The sequence below is a fragment of the Solea solea genome, chromosome 20 (assembly GCF_958295425.1).
Source record: "Solea solea chromosome 20, fSolSol10.1, whole genome shotgun sequence".
NCBI classification, from domain to species: domain Eukaryota; kingdom Metazoa; phylum Chordata; class Actinopteri; order Pleuronectiformes; family Soleidae; genus Solea; species Solea solea.
In genome coordinates, this window is record NC_081153.1 from 12,825,256 (window position 1) to 12,845,233 (window position 19,978).

The 19,978-nt window shown below is 39.3% G+C and overlaps 1 protein-coding gene across 2 annotated transcripts in view; it reads right to left on the reverse strand.

Annotated features, from left to right (window-relative positions):
- The window catches only part of vps50 (VPS50 EARP/GARPII complex subunit), a 96,267-nt gene that overhangs the window by 4,079 nt on the left and 72,210 nt on the right, over positions 1-19,978 (reverse strand). For both annotated transcript variants that reach the window (XM_058619343.1, XM_058619341.1), the window contains 4 exons: positions 9,290-9,438; positions 5,888-5,984; positions 5,219-5,377; positions 2,403-2,524 (listed from right to left, as the gene is read on the reverse strand). In XM_058619343.1, coding sequence (XP_058475326.1) covers positions 2,403-2,524; positions 5,219-5,377; positions 5,888-5,984; positions 9,290-9,438 — 527 coding nt within the window. The remainder of the gene's footprint in view (positions 1-2,402; positions 2,525-5,218; positions 5,378-5,887; positions 5,985-9,289; positions 9,439-19,978) is intronic.

Below are 19,978 nucleotides of genomic sequence, written 5' to 3' on the forward strand. Positions count from 1 at the left end.
TTTTTAACCTTTTTTTTTTCTCTCTCTCTATTGGAAGAGGTTAAAACTTTCTCTTATGTAGGGGAAGAAAAATACTCGTAAACAGTGCAGAGCTGTAAAGTCATCCATCTTCCCCTGTGGGTGAAGACAAGCCTTCCACCTTTGCTTTATAAAGTTCAATGTCCAATGTTCTCCTTTTAACACACGGGAGGGAAATAAACCACATAAAAAAAAAAGCAAGTTTCTAATTGAAAGTGCCTGCCAGCGTCACCTTTACAATGAGCAGCTGGCAGGAAGACTTTTGTGTCGGCATCAAGAGTTTCTTCTTCCCAATGAAGTGTGTGTAACCTCATGATAACTGTCAGCCTCTCACTATGTCACCATCCATCCAGCCTTTCTCAGTGCTGTTGTACACAGTCTGACGTCAGTCTGACAACCTACTTCACACATTGACTTAACTGTGAGAAAGAAAACAGTGGGGGGTTTAATAGAAATGCTGTGGGGAGGGGAAAAACATGCTGTGATCTTCTGTCATCTATCCTCACCCATCTCTGTTGCTTATAAGGCAGAAAGTGGGAAGGTTGTGATACAGTGAGGCAGAAATGAACCTGGAAACCGGAGTCCTCAGGTTTCTTATGTGCTTTATGCAATTTCCATGATTCCTTCACCGTGCTTGATGCGTGCTTTGGAAAGACTTTTGCATTTTAAATTTATGGCGTGCAGATGTTCAAACTGTGGCCTAAACTGAAAAAAACAAAATGAAGGACGTAAAGAGTGAATAAAAAACCCCGTTTCTCTTTGGTCTGTGGGCTTTCTTACACATGGTAGACTTGGTCGATGGCGGGTTTTTAAATCTCTTTGATGACATAAATCACGTGTATTGTTTGGTATCTGTTCATGACACAAGCTTAGGGACACTATTTATGGCTGTAACCTGAGAGTATAGGCAAGAAGCATTTGTAATCTGCCCCATGGCTCTTAAAACCACAATTTTACAGGTCTTCACTGCATTTAGGGCTCTTGTGAGCAATTCATGCATTTCTTTTGGGTACGTCCTTGTTCCCTTAAATGCAGTGTAATTGGGTATCAACTTGAATAACCTTCAGTGACTGCTGGGGTATCCTACATAAATATTTCATGCACAAAAGCAAACCCAAATGCTGAGGTTCTACATTCATGAATAAATGCATCTAAATACGTATGGCAACAGGTATAATTCCCACAGTTGAAGAATACATGGGTGGAAATAACAATTCAAATAACGTTTACGGCGCATCTGACCTTCAGGGCTTTCATTTATTAACATTATACCCGTGTTTGTATAGATATAAAGACACACAGTGTTTCTTGTGTGTGAAAGCTTTGCAAAGAGCAGCCCATGTTTCGAGTACTCCAAGCAAGAATAACCCAGAGAAGTTCACCAGGTTCAGTTGCACTTACAGACCTGCAGTGAAACTTGTCTCAACCCCTGCAGCCCCATCATCTATAACTTTAACAGGTTTCTAAAGACTCTCACCGATATCAGACTATGATATACTATGTGAAAAGTGATCAGTGTATCAAATTAATAAGGCACAGCATTGCCTTTATCACGCCTTTAATGGAAGAGTTTGACAGTACCAAATGGACTCATTTCAATTATTTTTGTCCTAACAGACAACTTCAGAAGTTGTCCAATTCTAGCCATGGGTCATACCAAATTCTTTGTCACAATTTAATTTCGAAATGTGTAATATTATATATACACACAAAATGACCGTCATATGTCATCAGAAACATGTTCAATTGAAATACTGGCTTCTGCTTTGGTTTGGTGTTCTGGTCTGTTGAGCCACCCCGCGCTATCACGCAAGCTTGTAGCATTGGAAGTAGTATTGGAAATGCTGCTTGATACCACTCTCAAAAACTTCTCAACCAGAGGAGAATAAGAATGAGGATCATGTTTAAATATAGACCGCTGAAAGTCGAGAGAAAGTTGACAACAAACTTCAGCCAAGGTTAGCTAGCACTCTACCTCCCCTTCTTTCTCTTTTTCACTTTTTCGGTGGATATTTGACACATTTAATGTGACTACAGTTAGTTATTGTTGCTCTGCTGGTCTCAAGCTTTCACTTACAATCTCTGTTGGCTGCAGATGTGTGAAAATTAACCAAATATTTAGAAAAATAAAACAGATGGTCGGACAGTTATGTACGTGGATGTGAATAAGCACAGTGTGTACGTGTAGCATTTTAGTACAGCTAAAGGTCACTGTTATTTTACATACACGTATATAACCTTTAAAAGGGGCAACATTTCACACACTCAGTTTTTAGCAATAATTTACACAGAAGGTGATCATTTTCTGGCCATGATTTCATAAGAGTGACGTCAGGCTGCACAGAAGCCCTTGAAGCTGAAGTGGTGTTTTATGACTCTCTTACCCCTCGACAAGCGTCCTGTTGGCCAGACGGATGCAGTGCTCCCACAAGACGTTGGACACAGGCAGCGGAATGCGCACATGTCTGGAAACATCACCCAGCCTCTTGTTGAATTGCTCAAACTCCTGAGTAGATGGAGGAGAAGTCCAAAGTCAATTCACCCAAAAGAGAATTTGAACATTATGAAATGCAGGATGAAATAAACGATGCCGAAAATGTTGACAGATGGACATTTGGGGCATATTAGGTACATTTAACAAACACAAACCTGTGTGCGAGGCAGGGGATTTACTGTATGAACTACAGCCTCAGAGACGGACAGAAAACAGAAAACACACAGTCATCTTCGGTTCCCAAATGGAAGACATGACAAAATAAAAGTCTGAGCACCACAGGGTTCTTGGATAAGCCAAACTCCAGCTCTGCCAGTCTTAACTTGTAAAACCACACAGGGTTATAAATCAGCCTCATGCTGTGAAAAGCACTTTTCAGTTATTTACAGCCTGTGAAGAATAAACAGCATTAAGGGTTGCTGTTAATCTTTCTCTCTTTTTTTTTTTAAATAAATAATAAATGGTGGCATAAGTAAATCAGATCAATGAAAGATATATTTTTCCTTCAGGATAAGAAGGCTACAGCAGTCTGGGTCAGGACTGACTGAGCTGTTTCTTTTATGATTCTGTGGTCTGGACTGAGGGAAACAAAACATCCCAAAGTGCTGAAAAGACGAAAGCAGGAAGTATGAATCTACCATGGCCTGAAACAGGCATTAACAAATTATTTGTGAGCTGGTGAATGCTTTTTTCTGGTTTGGAGACACTCCAAATGGACTCACGTGTTAAGTTTTTGACGTGAATGAAACCATTTACATATTAGTCCTGCTTTTTCACTTACCATTCCCTCCGAAAGGTTTAATTATGGATTAACGTACAATTCATCATCTGATTTGCCGCTGTATATCAGGAAGAAACTGCAGAACATAAGGACTGTAGTCGTTAATGTGATGGATGTGTCCCAGGTAGGGTGTCTGATTTTCCCGCACGCACTGACAAGCGTACACCTGATGCCTTGCGTCATATTTGATGAAAGTGAACCTGAGTTTTAAGGCATACGTGCCCATTAATTTTGCATCTAGGAATGATGGGTTATTCATTCACAAACAACCATCCTGAACAGCAGACTTGATATTTTGTCAATGAAGTTTGCGGCTGCTGCATTTGCTGCCACTTTATATGCAAATCATTGCCATTGTTGAGTACCAGTGATCAACCTGAATTCATGAATAAAATATTCTCCTTTGTGCTGTACAACAAAATGTAGCACACCCTTTTCAATCAGTGTACACAGCGCCTTCCACATGTACTGTGGGTGTCTGACAAGTTGGCAGAGAAGCCTATTAGCGCTCGATGGGGAATGTACATGCTAGCCCTGACATGCGGCGTGTCAGTCCATGCACTGGATCACTTTGACACTGTACACATTTAAAGCAGCTACTGAGACAGACATTTCCTTTCAGGTAATTTTTGCTCAGAACCAAATTAGGAGAGAAAGAGCCATGAGCCATTCAAAGCCATTTAGCTGGTGACTTTCAACTCCGAATATCTTAATTAATTAATTAATTTTAAAGGGATATTAGCAACATCTGTGATTTCCAGCCAAGCTGGTGCACATTGTAAATAAGGATTTGTTTTTCAGTTTGGTGCTAGTCTGTTAAGGATTTCACACCACAGTGAGTCCTTCAGACCTTTAGTCTGCGAGTGTAAGGGCCTGGGAAACCCAGGCCAAGTGTCCTTCTACACCATGCAGCATTTATGAAGGGATAAGTAGCCAGTATGCATAAAGACATTTCCAATTCTTAAAAAGAACTTCAGGGACAGGTGAGCTCAAACATCTTTAAACAATGCTAAAACTTGAGGGGAGATCTGCATTCAACTCTCAAAATCTCCTTCGTGCACTAAATTATTCACCCCATCCCAAATAATTGATATTAAAAGTCTATGAATAAATTCCTACTTGTGAGAACCAACCAGGAACTAAAGAGTTGGAATTTAAACGCTATATATAGTCGAAATTCACTGTCAATGGATGTTGAAGTAATGCCAGTCACTTCAACAAAAACCTGGGTGCTGTGAATCCCAGTGAGAGCGGCTCCAAACAAACACAACCAGAAACACAACTAAAGTAAAGTTCCCCTCTGTGTAATGGGAACAGAAACAACCAAAACAAACCGGCTAGCAGCCATGCTGTGTGGTAAAATGGATGTGTCTCCACGAGTTAGTGCTCAATTCATGGAGCATTTGCAAAACAACCACTGCAGTCATTAAAAATTTGTTTTGAAAACTTAGCGAGGCCATTCTTAGCTGCCCTTCACTGTGGCTAGCACCTAGTTAACATGACAAGCATTGTATAAGAAGAAGAAGTTGTAGCCAAGATGTTTCTTGTTTAACAGCCCTGTGGTGGGCAAGTGAAATTCCCTAGAACTTTAAAAGGTCAGCGTGTAAGATTTAGGAGGGTTTGCATGAGTGTAAAATTGCTTTTAAATGATAATACTTTGGTTTTTGGCCTTAGAATAAGTCTTTTATATGTACTTGAGAGAAGACCACCGTAGTTCTCCGATATGGGAGGGGTGAGTGGAGGAGTCTGCCCTTTGTTGCAATCTGCAGTCTCACTATTAGATGTCACTAATTCTTACACGCTGGACCTTTAAAAAGTGTTCTGTTCCCTTAAAAAAAAGAATAATCTTCTTGTGTCTATTTACTGCACCAACCCGCAGTAATATATTACATTAGCAGTCATCGGAATTTCGAATGAAATGTTACCTTTAAAAGGACGTCCACATACACATTGTGCTGTGACATTATCTCCCTGATGTCCCATTTCACTCCAGCCATCATGAGTAACATTTGCTCGTAGTCGATGGCTTTGGCGGCCACTATCCAGTATATGGGTTTCCGCAGTTCACTGGCCGTAGAAACCGTCTGAGGGTAGAAAAACAAGAGCCGAGCCCATGTTGTCATTGTGTCTCTGAACATGATGTAAGCAGGAAACGGGGGCAGACATGAAGTCAAAAGTCTCTTCAGAGAGACGTGTTTTCCGAGTCACAAGGAGCCGTGAAACTGACACATTTCCAAGCAGAAAAATCACAAGACATGACATTCATTTGATGTTAGCGGGAAAACAGCCATCGCTGTACACTTGCACATTTCAAATGTCAAATGAATATGAGCAACATACAACTTCTTGTTTGCTCAGAGTACAGGGGGTGAATGCCGGGCTGCAGTGCTACTGTACATATTGATTTCTGTAGAGGGAGAAATCAAGGACAACTCAAAGGCATTATCAAGTGAACGAGAGATACTATATATTATTTACCGTATAAATTGAATTAATAATTGTCTTTTTTTTTTTCATCTTAACGTCCCATTTAGCAGTCCTACAATGAGTTTAACCATTACATTTTAGGTGGAAGTGTGCGATGTCTACAATACCTGAGAATAAAACTGTTGCAGGAAAGGCTTCTTGGCCGCAGGCATCATTGTGTCTAGGTGGGACTGGAGGGACTCAAACTGTTCTGCCAAAAACACACTGTGAAGAAAACAAAGTTGTCAGAAACAGATAAAACTCGGCACAGCAGAGGCATCATAATGTGTTGAAGAATGTTTGTAACATAAAAGAAGACAAATGCTCTCCTGATGTTTCTTCTTTCTTTTTTTTTTTTTTTCCAGGAGCGATACAACTCCTACGAGTTATGTCTGACAGAATCCTGGTTTGAGGATAGTTTGTTTTCGAGAGCTGCGACTAACAGTTACTCTCATAATCAGTGAAACTACAGATAATTATCTTGATCGAGTAGTTGTTTGGTCCATAAAATGTAATTAAATGCTGAAAATGTTGATCAATGTTTCTCACACCTCAAATGATGAGATTCTCAAATGTCTTGTTTGAGTACTTAAGTGTTAATAAAAAAACCCTAATAATAATAATAACAATGCAATGATCTATTATCAATTATCAAAGTAATAACAATTGATTTAGTAATGGATTCATTGTTGCAGCCCAGTGTAGTTGTGCTGAGGACAGACTTTGAGTTTTAAGCGTGATTGGAGCTCGATCTCACTGATGTAGGGTGTCGGGACCCGTCGTCCACAAAAATCAATTCTTTGTACGATGCAATGTGTCTGTCTAGGATGGATCTGGGACGCCTTACAACCTCCTGACAAACTCTGGCATGTTTTCTTTCTTACAACTTGTTTCATCGCGTGAGTGATGTTGACCAATGAGATCACAAAAGGCTCTGCACGTGCAGAAGGAACAAACAGGCAAAATGGAAGAGCAGGAGGACTGATGAAACACGAGGATTGATGAAATTACTGCCAGATAGGACTAGGATACAGGAGCTGTGGAAAAAGCATCCCTGTCTATATGTCATGTCGTGTCATCGAGGGAATATTGAACCCCCCAGAATCCTTAAAACCGACAAAGCTTCATTCTGAACTATCGCAACAGCACAAATTACAGAAACCCAAGGTATTTTTTTTTGCTGTTAAGATTCAGATATTAAATCTGGCATTTATGTTCACAAATGTCCATCTCCACTGATGCTCACTTCACTTGCCCCAAGTGTTTTCTGTAAACTGCAAATGCTGCAGTGTTCTTGAAACGTTCTTTCAGAATAATGATTTGTCCTTTTATGTCCTTTTCACACAGCTATGTTGTTCACTGCAGACACAGCCGTCTATTTCCGCAAAGTACCGCGCGTGTCAAACAAATAAAGCAGGAGTTAAGCAGTAATGATATTGAGATTCCAATTATGCTTGAAAAATACTGAGACCGAGCGAAAGCAGCAAAAAGACACAAAATACAGGGAGAGAAAAAAAAATCAATAAGGACAGACCTAATAGCCCAGTTCCTCTGTGAGTCCAGCACCGACTAAATAAAGACCTCCCAACTCAGGCTGAAGGATGTCTCTGACATGCTACCGTACACTTAATGAAAACTGAGGAAGCAGGTTTGAGCGGGCTGAAGTTCACGGCTGAGTTTAACGAGGATGAGTGCTTCAGCAATGGCGCGGCTCACAGAGTAATCTCTTTCCAAGTCAAAAGCAGCATGTATGATGGGACAGTCCAATCTGGGGGGGGGGGGGGTTACAAGACTCCCGACACCGATATCAATATCAATATTTGAGAGTGAAAATCGAATCTTGAGTTATGAGTCCAGAGTACATTAGTACATACATTTTTCTTGGGACCAATTAATTAGTCATTTTCCAATCTAGCAGCCATGTTCAAACCGCAAATGGACATGTGCAGTACGTACACTCGTATTAAAATGAGTTGTTGTCTATTGTAGTGTTATTCAGAGGGTGTTGAACAACTTGAACTAAGGTAATTTACACCCAGAACCCACCTAAGTCCAGCACAGTGTCCCTTTCTGCTGTGTTACACATTTGGACATCATTTATTCCATCTGCTTTTACACCATGTGTTAAATTCATACGTAATGTATAGAGCCCTTAATCTGAAAAGCACTATATTGTATAAACACAGCCAGCCCCAACGACTGAGCCCTGTGCACCGCTGTTCCTTTCACGGAAACAGAGAAAATCACATTAAGGTTAGCGGGCACAAATTGTGTTAACATCAGCAACACATTGCAGTTCAGAGGAAAAACGCAGGCCCTGCAGTTCACACTTATCTGATCACACATGTGTGGATACCGCACTTGAACAACAGCTGGAAGGACAACCATCAGACTGGACTGAACTCTAATCTTTGATTTTTGCTCTGGGCTCAGTTCTTTCTTTTCAAGACGATTGCTTGAAATGGCACCTGCTACTGTTACTGACACAAAAACGTTCATGCAGTTCTGCCGTCAATAAAGTCAGTGTCCTGTCTGCAAAGAGCAACGCCGTAACTGCTGTACTCAAGCTCTTTGATTTTCTGTATTTTTTTTGGTCGTTTGTTTGTTTTTTTAAACATAAAATAATGCTGTGTGACATGCTGCAAGCCTATTGACCATTTTTACACCTGGTTTACAGACTTACACACTGCGGTACTACTATATACCGCAGACCTCTCAGGATCCAAGAGTTTTGTCAGCACTGATGACAGTTGAACCTAATTAATTAATCAGGGAGCTTTTGTGCACCGTGCAGTTGTGCTAGGGTGAAATGAGAACGACTGCACAGACAAGAAAGAAAAAAAAACTGAGAGACTTATTAAAAGAGAAAGCTATGAATTCTCTTTGAGGATGATAAAATAAGCCATTGCAGCTACCCTATTACTTCAATAATGTTTTCATTCACTCATTTTCTACCGCTTTATCCTCCATGTGCTGGAGCCAATGCCAGCTGACCCAAGGTGAAAGGCAGGGTACACACCGGACAGGTTGCCAGTCCATCGCAGGGCCAACATACAGAGACAAAACAACCGTTCACTTTCACACTCTTCACTTTCAATTAACCTCTACATGGTTTTGGACTGTGTGAGGAAGCCGGAGAACCTGGAGAGAATCCACATGCACACAGGGACATGCAACCCCTCACAACTAAAGGCCACTGGTTGAAGATCGGTGGTCCAAACCGGTGACCTTCATGCTCTGAGGCCTTGTTAATTCATGAAGCTTTATTGATGTGACTGATGAATGCAATGTGACACACCCACAGCAGATATAGCACACCTTTGACGGAGAAGCTACAAGACTGACTGCTGAAATTATGATCACCTTAAAGAACCAGAATCTTAATGTGATTAGAGGAAACACTATGAAGAACTTCATTAGCAACACAGTATGCATGACACAGGCCGGAAGTAAACAATGCTGACATGAAACAAGCACTGCCTTCATTCTCTTCGCATCGCTGTTGTATTACTGAAGTGCAGTGTACTTACAGAGACTCAGTGGCCACCACTCTCTGAGCTAACCCATAAAGAGTTCCACTGTTAGTGAGGACCACCAGCTGGCTGAGATGTGGGCTGGGCACCTTCTCCTTCCTGTCCTCCGCTGGGCCGTGGACACCTGCGTTCTCCCCCAGTGCTTCCTGGGACACACACACAAGAGGTACATGGTAAAGTTAGCAAGAAAAACCATATATGTACATATTAGACCCAGTTAACATGTTGGGACACTGAAGATACGCGATTTGGCTGGCACCATGGTGAGGTTTTGCAAATTAACGTTCACAGACGTCAACTACAACCAGGCTCATATTGGACAATACCAGTTCTCAATCACACTGGTGTCCACTGACCAGTATGTGCTCTATTTTATCATCTATTCCACTGAATAGCAACCTAACTGACAAAACTGACAACATGAGCTATTGAAGAAGACCTAAAACAAGTGACTGAAACCATTAACTCCTGAGGAAAATTTCAAACGAGTTATTTTTGCAACTTCTGCATTGGCTTTTTGTTGAAAACCAGAGGACTACGTCCACCTACTGTATGGTCTATATTCAATACATTGAGTGTTAATACAAGTGTTGTTGTCTTACAGTCCCCACTGCTGTTAATACAACAAAAAACCTTTCACTTGCAATACAGAGACAAAATGTAGATGCACGGTGTGCTGATGATGGACAGCGAATTCTGCTGACCAAACTGGCTGACATCCAGAATTAATTTTTCCTTTTGATATATTCAACTACGCTCCTTCATCCAGCAAAGCTTTTATCCCTTCATTAGAAAAACAATTGAAAAAGAAAAAGACAGGCTTCAGCCTAAATCCCTTTCACAATCACAGGGAACTGTATCTGCATACAAAGCACATACGATTTCATACAGTAGGGTATTTCCTATGAAGCATGTGTGGACGATAGGATGCATCACATTGGCACAGAAAGCTCTGCAGTATGCAGCTGCAAAGGCCCCTAAATGCAGCCTCTGTCAGATCAATAGCAATCCCGCAAGGTAATGATTGGTGCTTTTTATGCTGAAGCAAATCATCCACTGACAAACCCAACTTCGCCCACATTGTTTCTTCAATGTAACCATTTTAGATGAAGTAAGCACTTAAAAACAAATGGCTACACACACCAAGGTCTCATTCATCCAAATGAAATGACAGTAAGAATTCATAAATCCTCAAAGCTTTTGTCACAACAGGTTCAACAAGTCACTGCGTCATCAACACTCCATACCAGAAAAAGTTAGTTTGTGGGACAATACAAAACAGTTGTAAATTAGGCCGAGACGCACGCACACACTTATAGGATAACATCTTACTTTCCTCTAGCAACCATCTATTCACTAAAATGAGGTATATAATCAGCCCAGAGAGCAGAACAAAAAAAAGAATCACAGTATGCAGCCCTTTGGACAATTTATGGTTCAGACCTGATGGAACGACACCGTCTGCTCCATTCTGAAAAGTGCAACCTTTATCAAACCTCGAACGTATCTCGCTGCGTTCAATCAAACCTTCAGCGCTGTTGAACCCATTAACAGTCTCAAATAAAAGCATATCCCTTTCACAAGATTAACATTTGAATGATATAACCGTGTACAGCGGTAATGGATTTTCTACGGATGGCGCAATATATCTCACCCAAGAGAAACTCCGTGTTAATTTATTACTCGACACGGCAGAAACATTTATAAAATAAGACATTTAATGTAATGAAACAGTCCCTTTTTCGCAGTAACATTGAACATCACAATTCTAAAATAAAATAAATAATGAATAATTAACTCAGAACATGACAAGGACATTTTTTTTAAAATTCAAACACGTCTCATACCCAACCACCACGTAAAAGAAGAGGACATAAATCACGCCCTACACTTTTCTTTTCTTTTTTAATCCACTGCAGACTTTCTCTTTCTTGTAGGAAAGAGGCTATAGAGCGTTCACAGCAGATGCCGTGCTTCTGCACTGTTGCCATCACACCTTGTACTGCGTGCAGATGAACTTACTAAAAGCACAGTTATTCTTAACTCCGGCCAAAGGGGAATAGAAGTGTGGCAACAAATTGCAAATGAACTCTGTTTCGTCAGCCTGTTCAATTAATCACAGAACTTGTATGTGCTTCAAATGGTGATTTTTTTTAGGATTCAAACATGCTGCTCAAAACTTTCAAGAGAGAATTCATTTATACAGAATTGTGCTGTCACGCACTGAGCTTCTGTGATGCAAAACCTCTTGAAAAACTGTTACGGTTGTGATTGTTACAAAGAAACGCAATGCATTCTTGTTAACTGTTAGCAGCCATGCCCCAACTGTCAGAGAATGTAGCTGAATATTACATGATTTAAAACCTCGTTCTTAAACACTACTTACTAACACATTTTCCTGTGTGGTGACAAAGTCAGAAGTGATATTTTCTATCACTTTACAGGGACGTCAAAACCTAACTATTGGTTTCGCAAAGCCATAACTCATCTCTCCGAGCTGTAAAATGGCTCGCATGACTTGTTGATCTCCTCCTGCTGAGAACACTGTGTTTGCAGAGGTAATAAAACATGTGCCCAGGAGATTTTCATCTGTACACCAGCCTCTGAGCTCATCTCAACATGCACTGTTATACTGGGTGATTTCCTTGAAAGTAGGGCTGGGTATTGCTACTGATTTAATGTTGCAAATTGTAAATAATTTGAATCTCTCTCATCTGGCAATGATTACATAAAATTTTACCCCAGAGTATATACATGAATGCACTTTTTATTTAATAAACTCTAAAGTAAAGGCGTGTACATACTCTGCAAAAACAAAGGGCTGCAAGAAAAGAATGATGTCATTCTCTATGAGGACTTCCCACTTAATCCAACCCAAAAAAACATTGAGTTCAAAATATACAGCCTAGAAGTGCACCAGACAGTTTCATGTAATTAACTGTGCAGCAGAGGGTGCTGTGAGTGCAGCTCTCCCTGCCCTCTTTTCTCATGAGAAGACGACAACAGTGGTGTTAAGGTGTTTTGCAGTGATATTGTAGAACAGGAATAAACTACTGAACGGACAATGACAACAAAAAGCATCTGAACGGTGAGTGGTGTGTGGTGCTCCACCATAAATGGCAAAGTAACAAAAATTAAATGACATATATGAAAACGAGGATTTTGGAATCAATGTTGTACCTTTCTCATGAAGATCATAGGTTACGTTTGAAAATTTCATAATAGGAAACAAGCACCAAGAAAATGCCTCATGTGGCAAACCTGGCTGCTCAGTATCTTTGCTTCCTAACACTATTACACTGTGTTCGTTTTACATTCGGCCACATTACACTAAGTTCTATCATTGGGTTGCTATATGAAAGTCATCCGATCGTGGCTCTCCTCTAAATGAATCAAATCAATTCTGCTCCAGCTTCATTAGTTTGATGTTGCAGCAAAGTCTGGTTGGGTCTATTTTTATTCACTCCACAGGAGGCGTGACCTTTCATTGACTGTGCCCCTGCAGCGTCAACACTCCATGAAAAAAAAAGAAAAAAGGGGCTTCTAAAAGACTGTTGGGAGAAACGTCATGATGAATTTTTTAGCTGAATATGTCCACAGGAATCTTTAGGTAAGAGCCGACAAATAACATCCATGACATTCAAAAATGTGCACGCCTATTTTTTAAAATTCTAAGGCAAAAAAAACAAAAGAATTTGACAACAAAAAGCGACCTCAACTGAGTGTTTTATTTCTTTGCCTGTTTGGGGGTGACATGCACAGTAAAAATGATTCTGCATCAGCCCTGAGTGCCAACTTCATGTTTATTAGTTTATTAGATGCTTGAGCTGCCGCCATTGTATCCCAACAATGGCGAACATGATTTGATGGAATGAAATTAGCATCATTTCACAGCAGTGTTGCCCTTTGGTGCGCCTGAATATTTTAGTGATGTTTTGCTGATAAACAGACAAATCATATTTGATTCTTTGGAAGATGCAAGTTAATATAAAGGATGCAAATTCCAATACTTGTGCCTGCTTTAATCGGCAGATACATGCAACAAGGATGAGATTAGGAATCTTATTTCTTCTTGTAGATTAATTGCAGCAAATTAGACATTAAACTTATCTGCGTCCTGGTCCTGCAGCAATGATGACTTCATCGGTGCAACATTTGGTAAAAAATGAATACAAAGCCATACAAAATTAAAATATATGTAGTCAATTGACTAAATTGTACTATACTTTTACATAGTTTACTGATTAAGAGGCTTCTGGTTTCAATGACTTAACACTTCCACCTTTGCATTTTGAGGCATAGTAAAAAAGAAATACATTGCAGCTGCTGAAAAACTAAGACTTATCACCGGAAATGGTAAAAATAGAACAAAAACAACAAAACCAGCTCTACATCTAAAGACACAAACTCTTCCATCATCATTAGGGAAGGGATCACTTGTGATCCATTGTGGTGTAAATTGTTTGCTATTTTTTTTCTTCATATTCTCAAAGATATGACTGCAGAAGCAATTAAGATTACGTTTATAACGACACTTCATCAAAATGACAAATGAGCGCACCAAGATAAAGGTAAACCAACACCATGCGTCGGGTGCGTCGCCAACTGCACACAAAGGAATGCAATACTAGACAAATTCAACGCCAGAGACAGATTTTTCAATGTAGTATGAGGGGTTGAAATGCGGAGGATGAAGCAGACCTTTCCATATAGCATGACTTGCAGTGAAGAAGTCATACTTCATTTGATTAACATCCTGCAGCTGCTGAAGATATTTAGGAACTGGATGTCTCTGCTGTCTCACTGTGATAAATGATAATAATAATGATAAAAAAAATCTTTTCCATAATGGAGTAAATTTGTTATACAGACAATGACTGAACATTAATGGTCAATGGTGACTTTTAATGGTTGCTGTAAGATGATTAATGCCAGAATTACTACTGAACCATGCTGAAGTTTTCAAAATGTATGTGTGTGTGTGTGTGTGTGTGTTTGTGTGTGTGTGTGTGTGTATCCATCTGTGGCGATAGTGTGTAATAAAGTCACTTTTCTACTCTTAATTAAAACAATGCAGCCAAATCGTCAAGTAATAATAATGTTTTCCCGGGCAAATAATGTATTTAACCTTTTCAAACGAGAGCATTAAATTGTTTGTTTTTATCAGTGTAAACGTAATAAACAAAATACTTGAAGTCATAATGGGTATTTTTCCCTATACTTTTCATTTTACTGTCACATTTTGGTCATTACAATGCAACAGGGTAAAGTTAATTCATTATTAATTGTTTACCGATGATAGAAAAAAAAAAAAACATTGGGGTAAAAATGGGGAAAAATCGAACTCATGACAAATGTACATGATTCTTGTTTTACTGGTTGCAAGAATCTTCAATGAGTGCATGATCATAATTGTCCATGAATATAGAACTAACTTCCTTTGCAGAGAAGCGTTCTTTCCGATTCCTGCCACTATAGAGCAACGTGTAAGCACAGCTGGCTTTTACTGGGAGATAGAACTCATATAAAGAGTTAATTGCATAAGTAGCAAACTACGCCTACAATTTGGTCAAATGTGCTTTCGAACATGTACTCAGATAGTTAGAACGGAGGCCACCGTGTGCATCCAAGCATGAAAAAGCAATTTTACAATTAAGCAATTATGCCAGAATCAGACACTCAGCATATTTTCACATCTGTGAAGAAGTTCTACAAATGGCCACAGACAGTTTCCATTGTGTATATAACTGAAAAGTGAACTCAGGACAGGACATGAGAAGGTAAATATACGAAAGGGACTTGTTTCCATCTCTCATTTTGATTACAGGCGGCATAGAGTGACGCAAGAAATTAAAACAAAATGAAATAATTAAACCATAAGCAGTGTATTATTTGCCATGGAAATCAATGAGAGGGATTACTGTACAGAGAGTAAGAATAGAGGTTTGTTTAAATTCTTCTTTATTGCTCATGAATAAATTGGTTTAACACAGGTTTTTTTTCTTTATGTTAAAATATCATTGAACAGCTGGTTATGTTTTTCTTTATTCTGTAGCCCAATTACTCTAAGTATGAGAAGAACCAACAATCTAAATGCAGAGATCATACAATCATTGAAGTAATGCTCTGGCAAAATCAAACTGACTTAAATAAAAGATGACGAAGTCCATTTACAGTCTCTGTATTCAACTTTGAAAGGCCACTTTCTCTAGAGACCAACAGCCACATAAGCACAGGCCACCAAAAATAAATGTTGAGCCCCTCAGGCAATAAATAAAGCCACTGCAGGGCACGATTCATTCAATAGCGGCACTGAGGAACAGAAAGAAGTCCACGGTTTAAAGATCCTGAATTACAATAGTGAATAAACAAACCACGAGGTCAACCGGAGGCTGCTGCAAGTAAGTAGTGCTTGACACATTTTTTTACTTTATTAAACATGGAGGATATTCTTTTAAATGGCAAATGCCACTGAATCCAAACTGCTTTCATACAAAGCCATTCAGCATGATTTTTTTTCAAACTGCAGGCCGACGACTGTTATGTAAACAAACCTTTGTTTTTCCATCTAACAAAGGTTTTCAAAGTTCTGAGACTGAGACATCACAATACCTTGAGGTTCTGAGGTCATGATTGTTGTGCTTGATCCCACATATTGAATTTCTCTACTTTGAACTGTGTGCTAATACAAACAGACATAATCTCTGTTTGCATTCAAGTCTGTGCTGAGAGCTGTCCACTTGTGATTGGATGGCTTGAGGTGGACATTAACACCAGGTCCCTAGATCTCTTTATAAAAACGAATTAAATTATCTTTTCAACCTGTCCTGAAGCTTTTAGGGGGTGCCCCGCCTACTTTGAAAACCTCTCTGATTGAACAAACTGCGGTGAATCCACGCAGTTATGTAAAGTCTTTAATTAGGGCAGTGGCAGCAGGAGGTCTTCACTGATAACACAATAATTAAGATAATTCTCTCCCCCCTCACCTCATTTAAATTGTTTATTTCTGAGACAAGAGTTATATTAGTGAGCTGACAGAGATAAAGACATCAGTAGCATAAAAGGAAAACATCTCAATCACTGATTTATTAAATCTAGTTGCACAAAATAAAACACAAGACTATTACAACAATAATAATAATAATGATAATTTCATGTCACATTCACTTTGAAAGTGATGATTGTCTGGGATAATGATGCGATTCATAAAATATGTAAATTCTTGTGGCGGTAGCCTATGTGTTATGATTAAGGACTCAATTAAAACAGTAGTTTGTCAGTTTGGTGATAAAGCTAAACTCATTTTAAAGAAGTAGACCAGACTAGTAACTGATAGAGAGAAAAACACTGGGTGGCAAAGATGTAAGCTATTTATCATTCCAGTATTCAAATGACACTAAACCTGTCTAATCAGACTTATAAGCGTATAAGTGACCAGGTGAATAAATGAAGCTATCCAGGTATCTTGAAAATATCTGCATCCTTTGCTGATGTCAAAAAAGACAAGAGTTTCCAGTATCATTTCACTGGACTATGAATACTTGCTAATATAAAACACAATGTTCACCAGTGAGGTTTAGAAAGTTAAACTTGCTTCTCTCTGACAGAATTAGTCAAATAAAAATGCATGTGACGTGTGAAACCATACTCTCATCTGAATTACAGGAACACAACTGAGGCCAAGAAAAAGGCCTCGAGGGAGTAAATGATTCCTATTTTGGGAGCGCACAGTGTTTTAATTATCTGTCTGGCACTGGGGCTCAGACAAAGGTGGCTGTTGAATATAATGAATCATTTTAACACCTTCTTTGCTAAACCACGACTACAAATGTGGCGAAGAGCAAATCTGTGAACAATAATTTTCCGACAATTTCTGAAAACGCATATTTCTGAATAGATAAACCAAAATTGTCCAGAATATACAGTGTTCGTTTGATACGGGAAGTGAAAAAAAAGTATTAGAGCCAAGTGTCTCTGTCTTACAATCAATCTAATCTCTGATGTTCTCTTATCACTAAAAACTTCTTCCCTTCAGTAAAATTAAGGTTGAATGACTCTCTGTCAGTGTTGTTCCCTTGTCATCTTTAAGTTTGTGGTGCAGATACTGCAGCCGGTGGAAGTAATGGATAAATTCAACAAAAGTGTTGATATAAGAAGATTTTTCTTGTGTTTGCAGGAAGTAACCATGCACAGTATATTTTCCGAGATAAAAACTGCATAGAAATGACAAAGAAATTGATAGAAAAGATTTGCAACTGCTGCTATATAAACTTGAATTCTGATTGGATTGAAGCATTAACAGGTGATGTGTATTTGTGTAATGAGGGAAGGGTGTGGCCTAAACTGACCTACACCCTATATAAAGGTGTGCACAATTAATAGACAGACAAAATAATTACCTCAGACAAAATTGGACAAAAAAGAAAGACTTAACAGACTCTAAAAAGTCAAAAATCATCAATTATAGCACTGATAAAGTAGGTAAGCGATTGAGGCGTGATCACTGAACAATCAACCGTTTTGTTGCAAATACACAACAGGGTCGCAAGAAACGTGTGGTTAAAAGTGAATTAAACGTGAAGCGACCAGGAACCTCCAGTGCCGTCGTATTCCAGCCATGCGATCTACCTGAAGTGTTCAGTGCTCAAAACACGACCACCAATGAACAACACTCACAAGTTGAAATGTCAAGACTGGGCCAAGAAACATCCGAAGACAGATTTTTCAAAGGTTTTATGGACAGATGAAATGAGAGTGACTCTTGACGGACCAGATGAATGAGCCCGCGGCTGGATCACTAATGGACACAGAGCTCCACTTCGAGTCAGACGCCAGCACAGTGGAGGTGAGGTACTGGCATGGGCTGCTATTATTAAGGAAGAACTACTTGGACCTTTCCCTTTCCATTCAAGAAGGCCATGGTTTTTATGCAGGACAATGCTCCATCACATGCATCCAAGTCCTCCATTGTGCGTCTCGCCAGCAAAAGCCTTAAAGATGACAGAATAATGACACTGCCCCTTCCTCACCTGACCTAAACCCTATTGAGAACATGTGGGCTCCTTCTTAAGAATTGGATTTACATTGCGGGAAGACAATACTTCTCTTTGAACAGCATTTGGGAGCCTGTGTTTGCTCCTGCATGAAGAGTTGATCGTCAACAGATCAATAAACTAACAGACTCCATGGATGGAAGGCTCACGGCTCAATTATTGAAAAGAAGGGTGGCTATATTGGTAAAAGTCAGAACTGTTTATTAGTAGATTTTTAGGTATTTATTTGTTACACTCACTCTAATAAATGCAAATAAACAGGTGAAATGGGAAAATGTTAGTTTTTCATTTAGTTGAATAATAATTCAGGACACTAACAGTTGCCTAATAATTGTGCAAACATATATATTCTCCTGAGAAAACTTTTTCATTTGTTAAATATTCAGGTTTGAGGTTTATTTACATTTTGGACTGACTGAAAGCACTGTAATTGTTCAACAATAAAATGTATCGTAAGGTATACAACTTGCCTAATAATTGTGCCGGCAGTGTAAAGCAATTGGACGTTTTTCTTTCCTTTTTTGTCAGCCGTACCATCATCCAACAGTTAAGGAAGAACAAGTTACCAAAACATCAAGCTTGAGGCCCCAAGGAACTCTCTGGACAGACGAAATGGAAAACAAGTTTTCTTTCTCTCCGCAAGATATTAATGCTAAAATGGTTTCCCAATGTGGCCCAACAACACTGTTATATATAAATACATCAAGCATCAAAGCCAGAGAGCTTAACTGCCCGTGTGTCATGATTAGAAATTAAGCCCTGGAATTCCCAAAGACAAGAAAAAAACAAATGTCCAGTGAGGATTTAAAAACAGATCAGAGCAAGCTTTGAATAAGAAAAATTGAAAAACAGAGATACAGCAGAGGTTTGTTGTGAGTTAGTCCGTGTTGTTTTTCATCAAATACATTTAAAAAAAAAAAAAGAATTCTTAAAGGGCATAGGTGGTTAAAATAGTTAGATGTGTATACTGGGATTTAAATACAATGAGTTTCTACTATGCCGTATAGCATCCTTCAATGCCTTTGGGAGAAGTGACTCTAAAGCTTCATAACGCTTGGGATGAGCATTTCTAGGAACAGGAATGCAGGTACACAGGGAAAATCCTACCAGCTCATCTATCATTTGTCTGCCATTTCAGATTTTGTGGAATACATTCTGCCTCATCCAACTCAAAAACCTCCAGGACGTTTTTTTTGTTGAATGAGCTTGGTTCTAGTGGTTTCAAAACAATTCAACGTACAGTGCAATATTTGATCTACGGCTTGGGAAACTAGAGCTATTGTCTTGCTCCTTTTTTGCCCAAAGCAGCCACAGTCTAGTCTAAAATATCTGTTTCACTTTAATTTCGAATGCTCAGCTCTGCTGGGGCATCTATTATTAGGATTTCCTTGCACATTCATGGTGTGATGATCTGTTTCGAACAGCTCAATTTTGAGTAACAGCTGGGGGGCAGTTATGAGGTGGATACAGGACGCCCTAACCTTCAGCAGCACAATCTGAGGAAAAACAGCAGCACACTTTTAGTATTGACTCCACTGGTCATTTGTAATTTGAACAGTGTGATGTAATGTTAGAGATTGTTTTGTATACCTGCAGGAGGGACAGGGAATAGTCCTCAGCATTGACAGCTGGT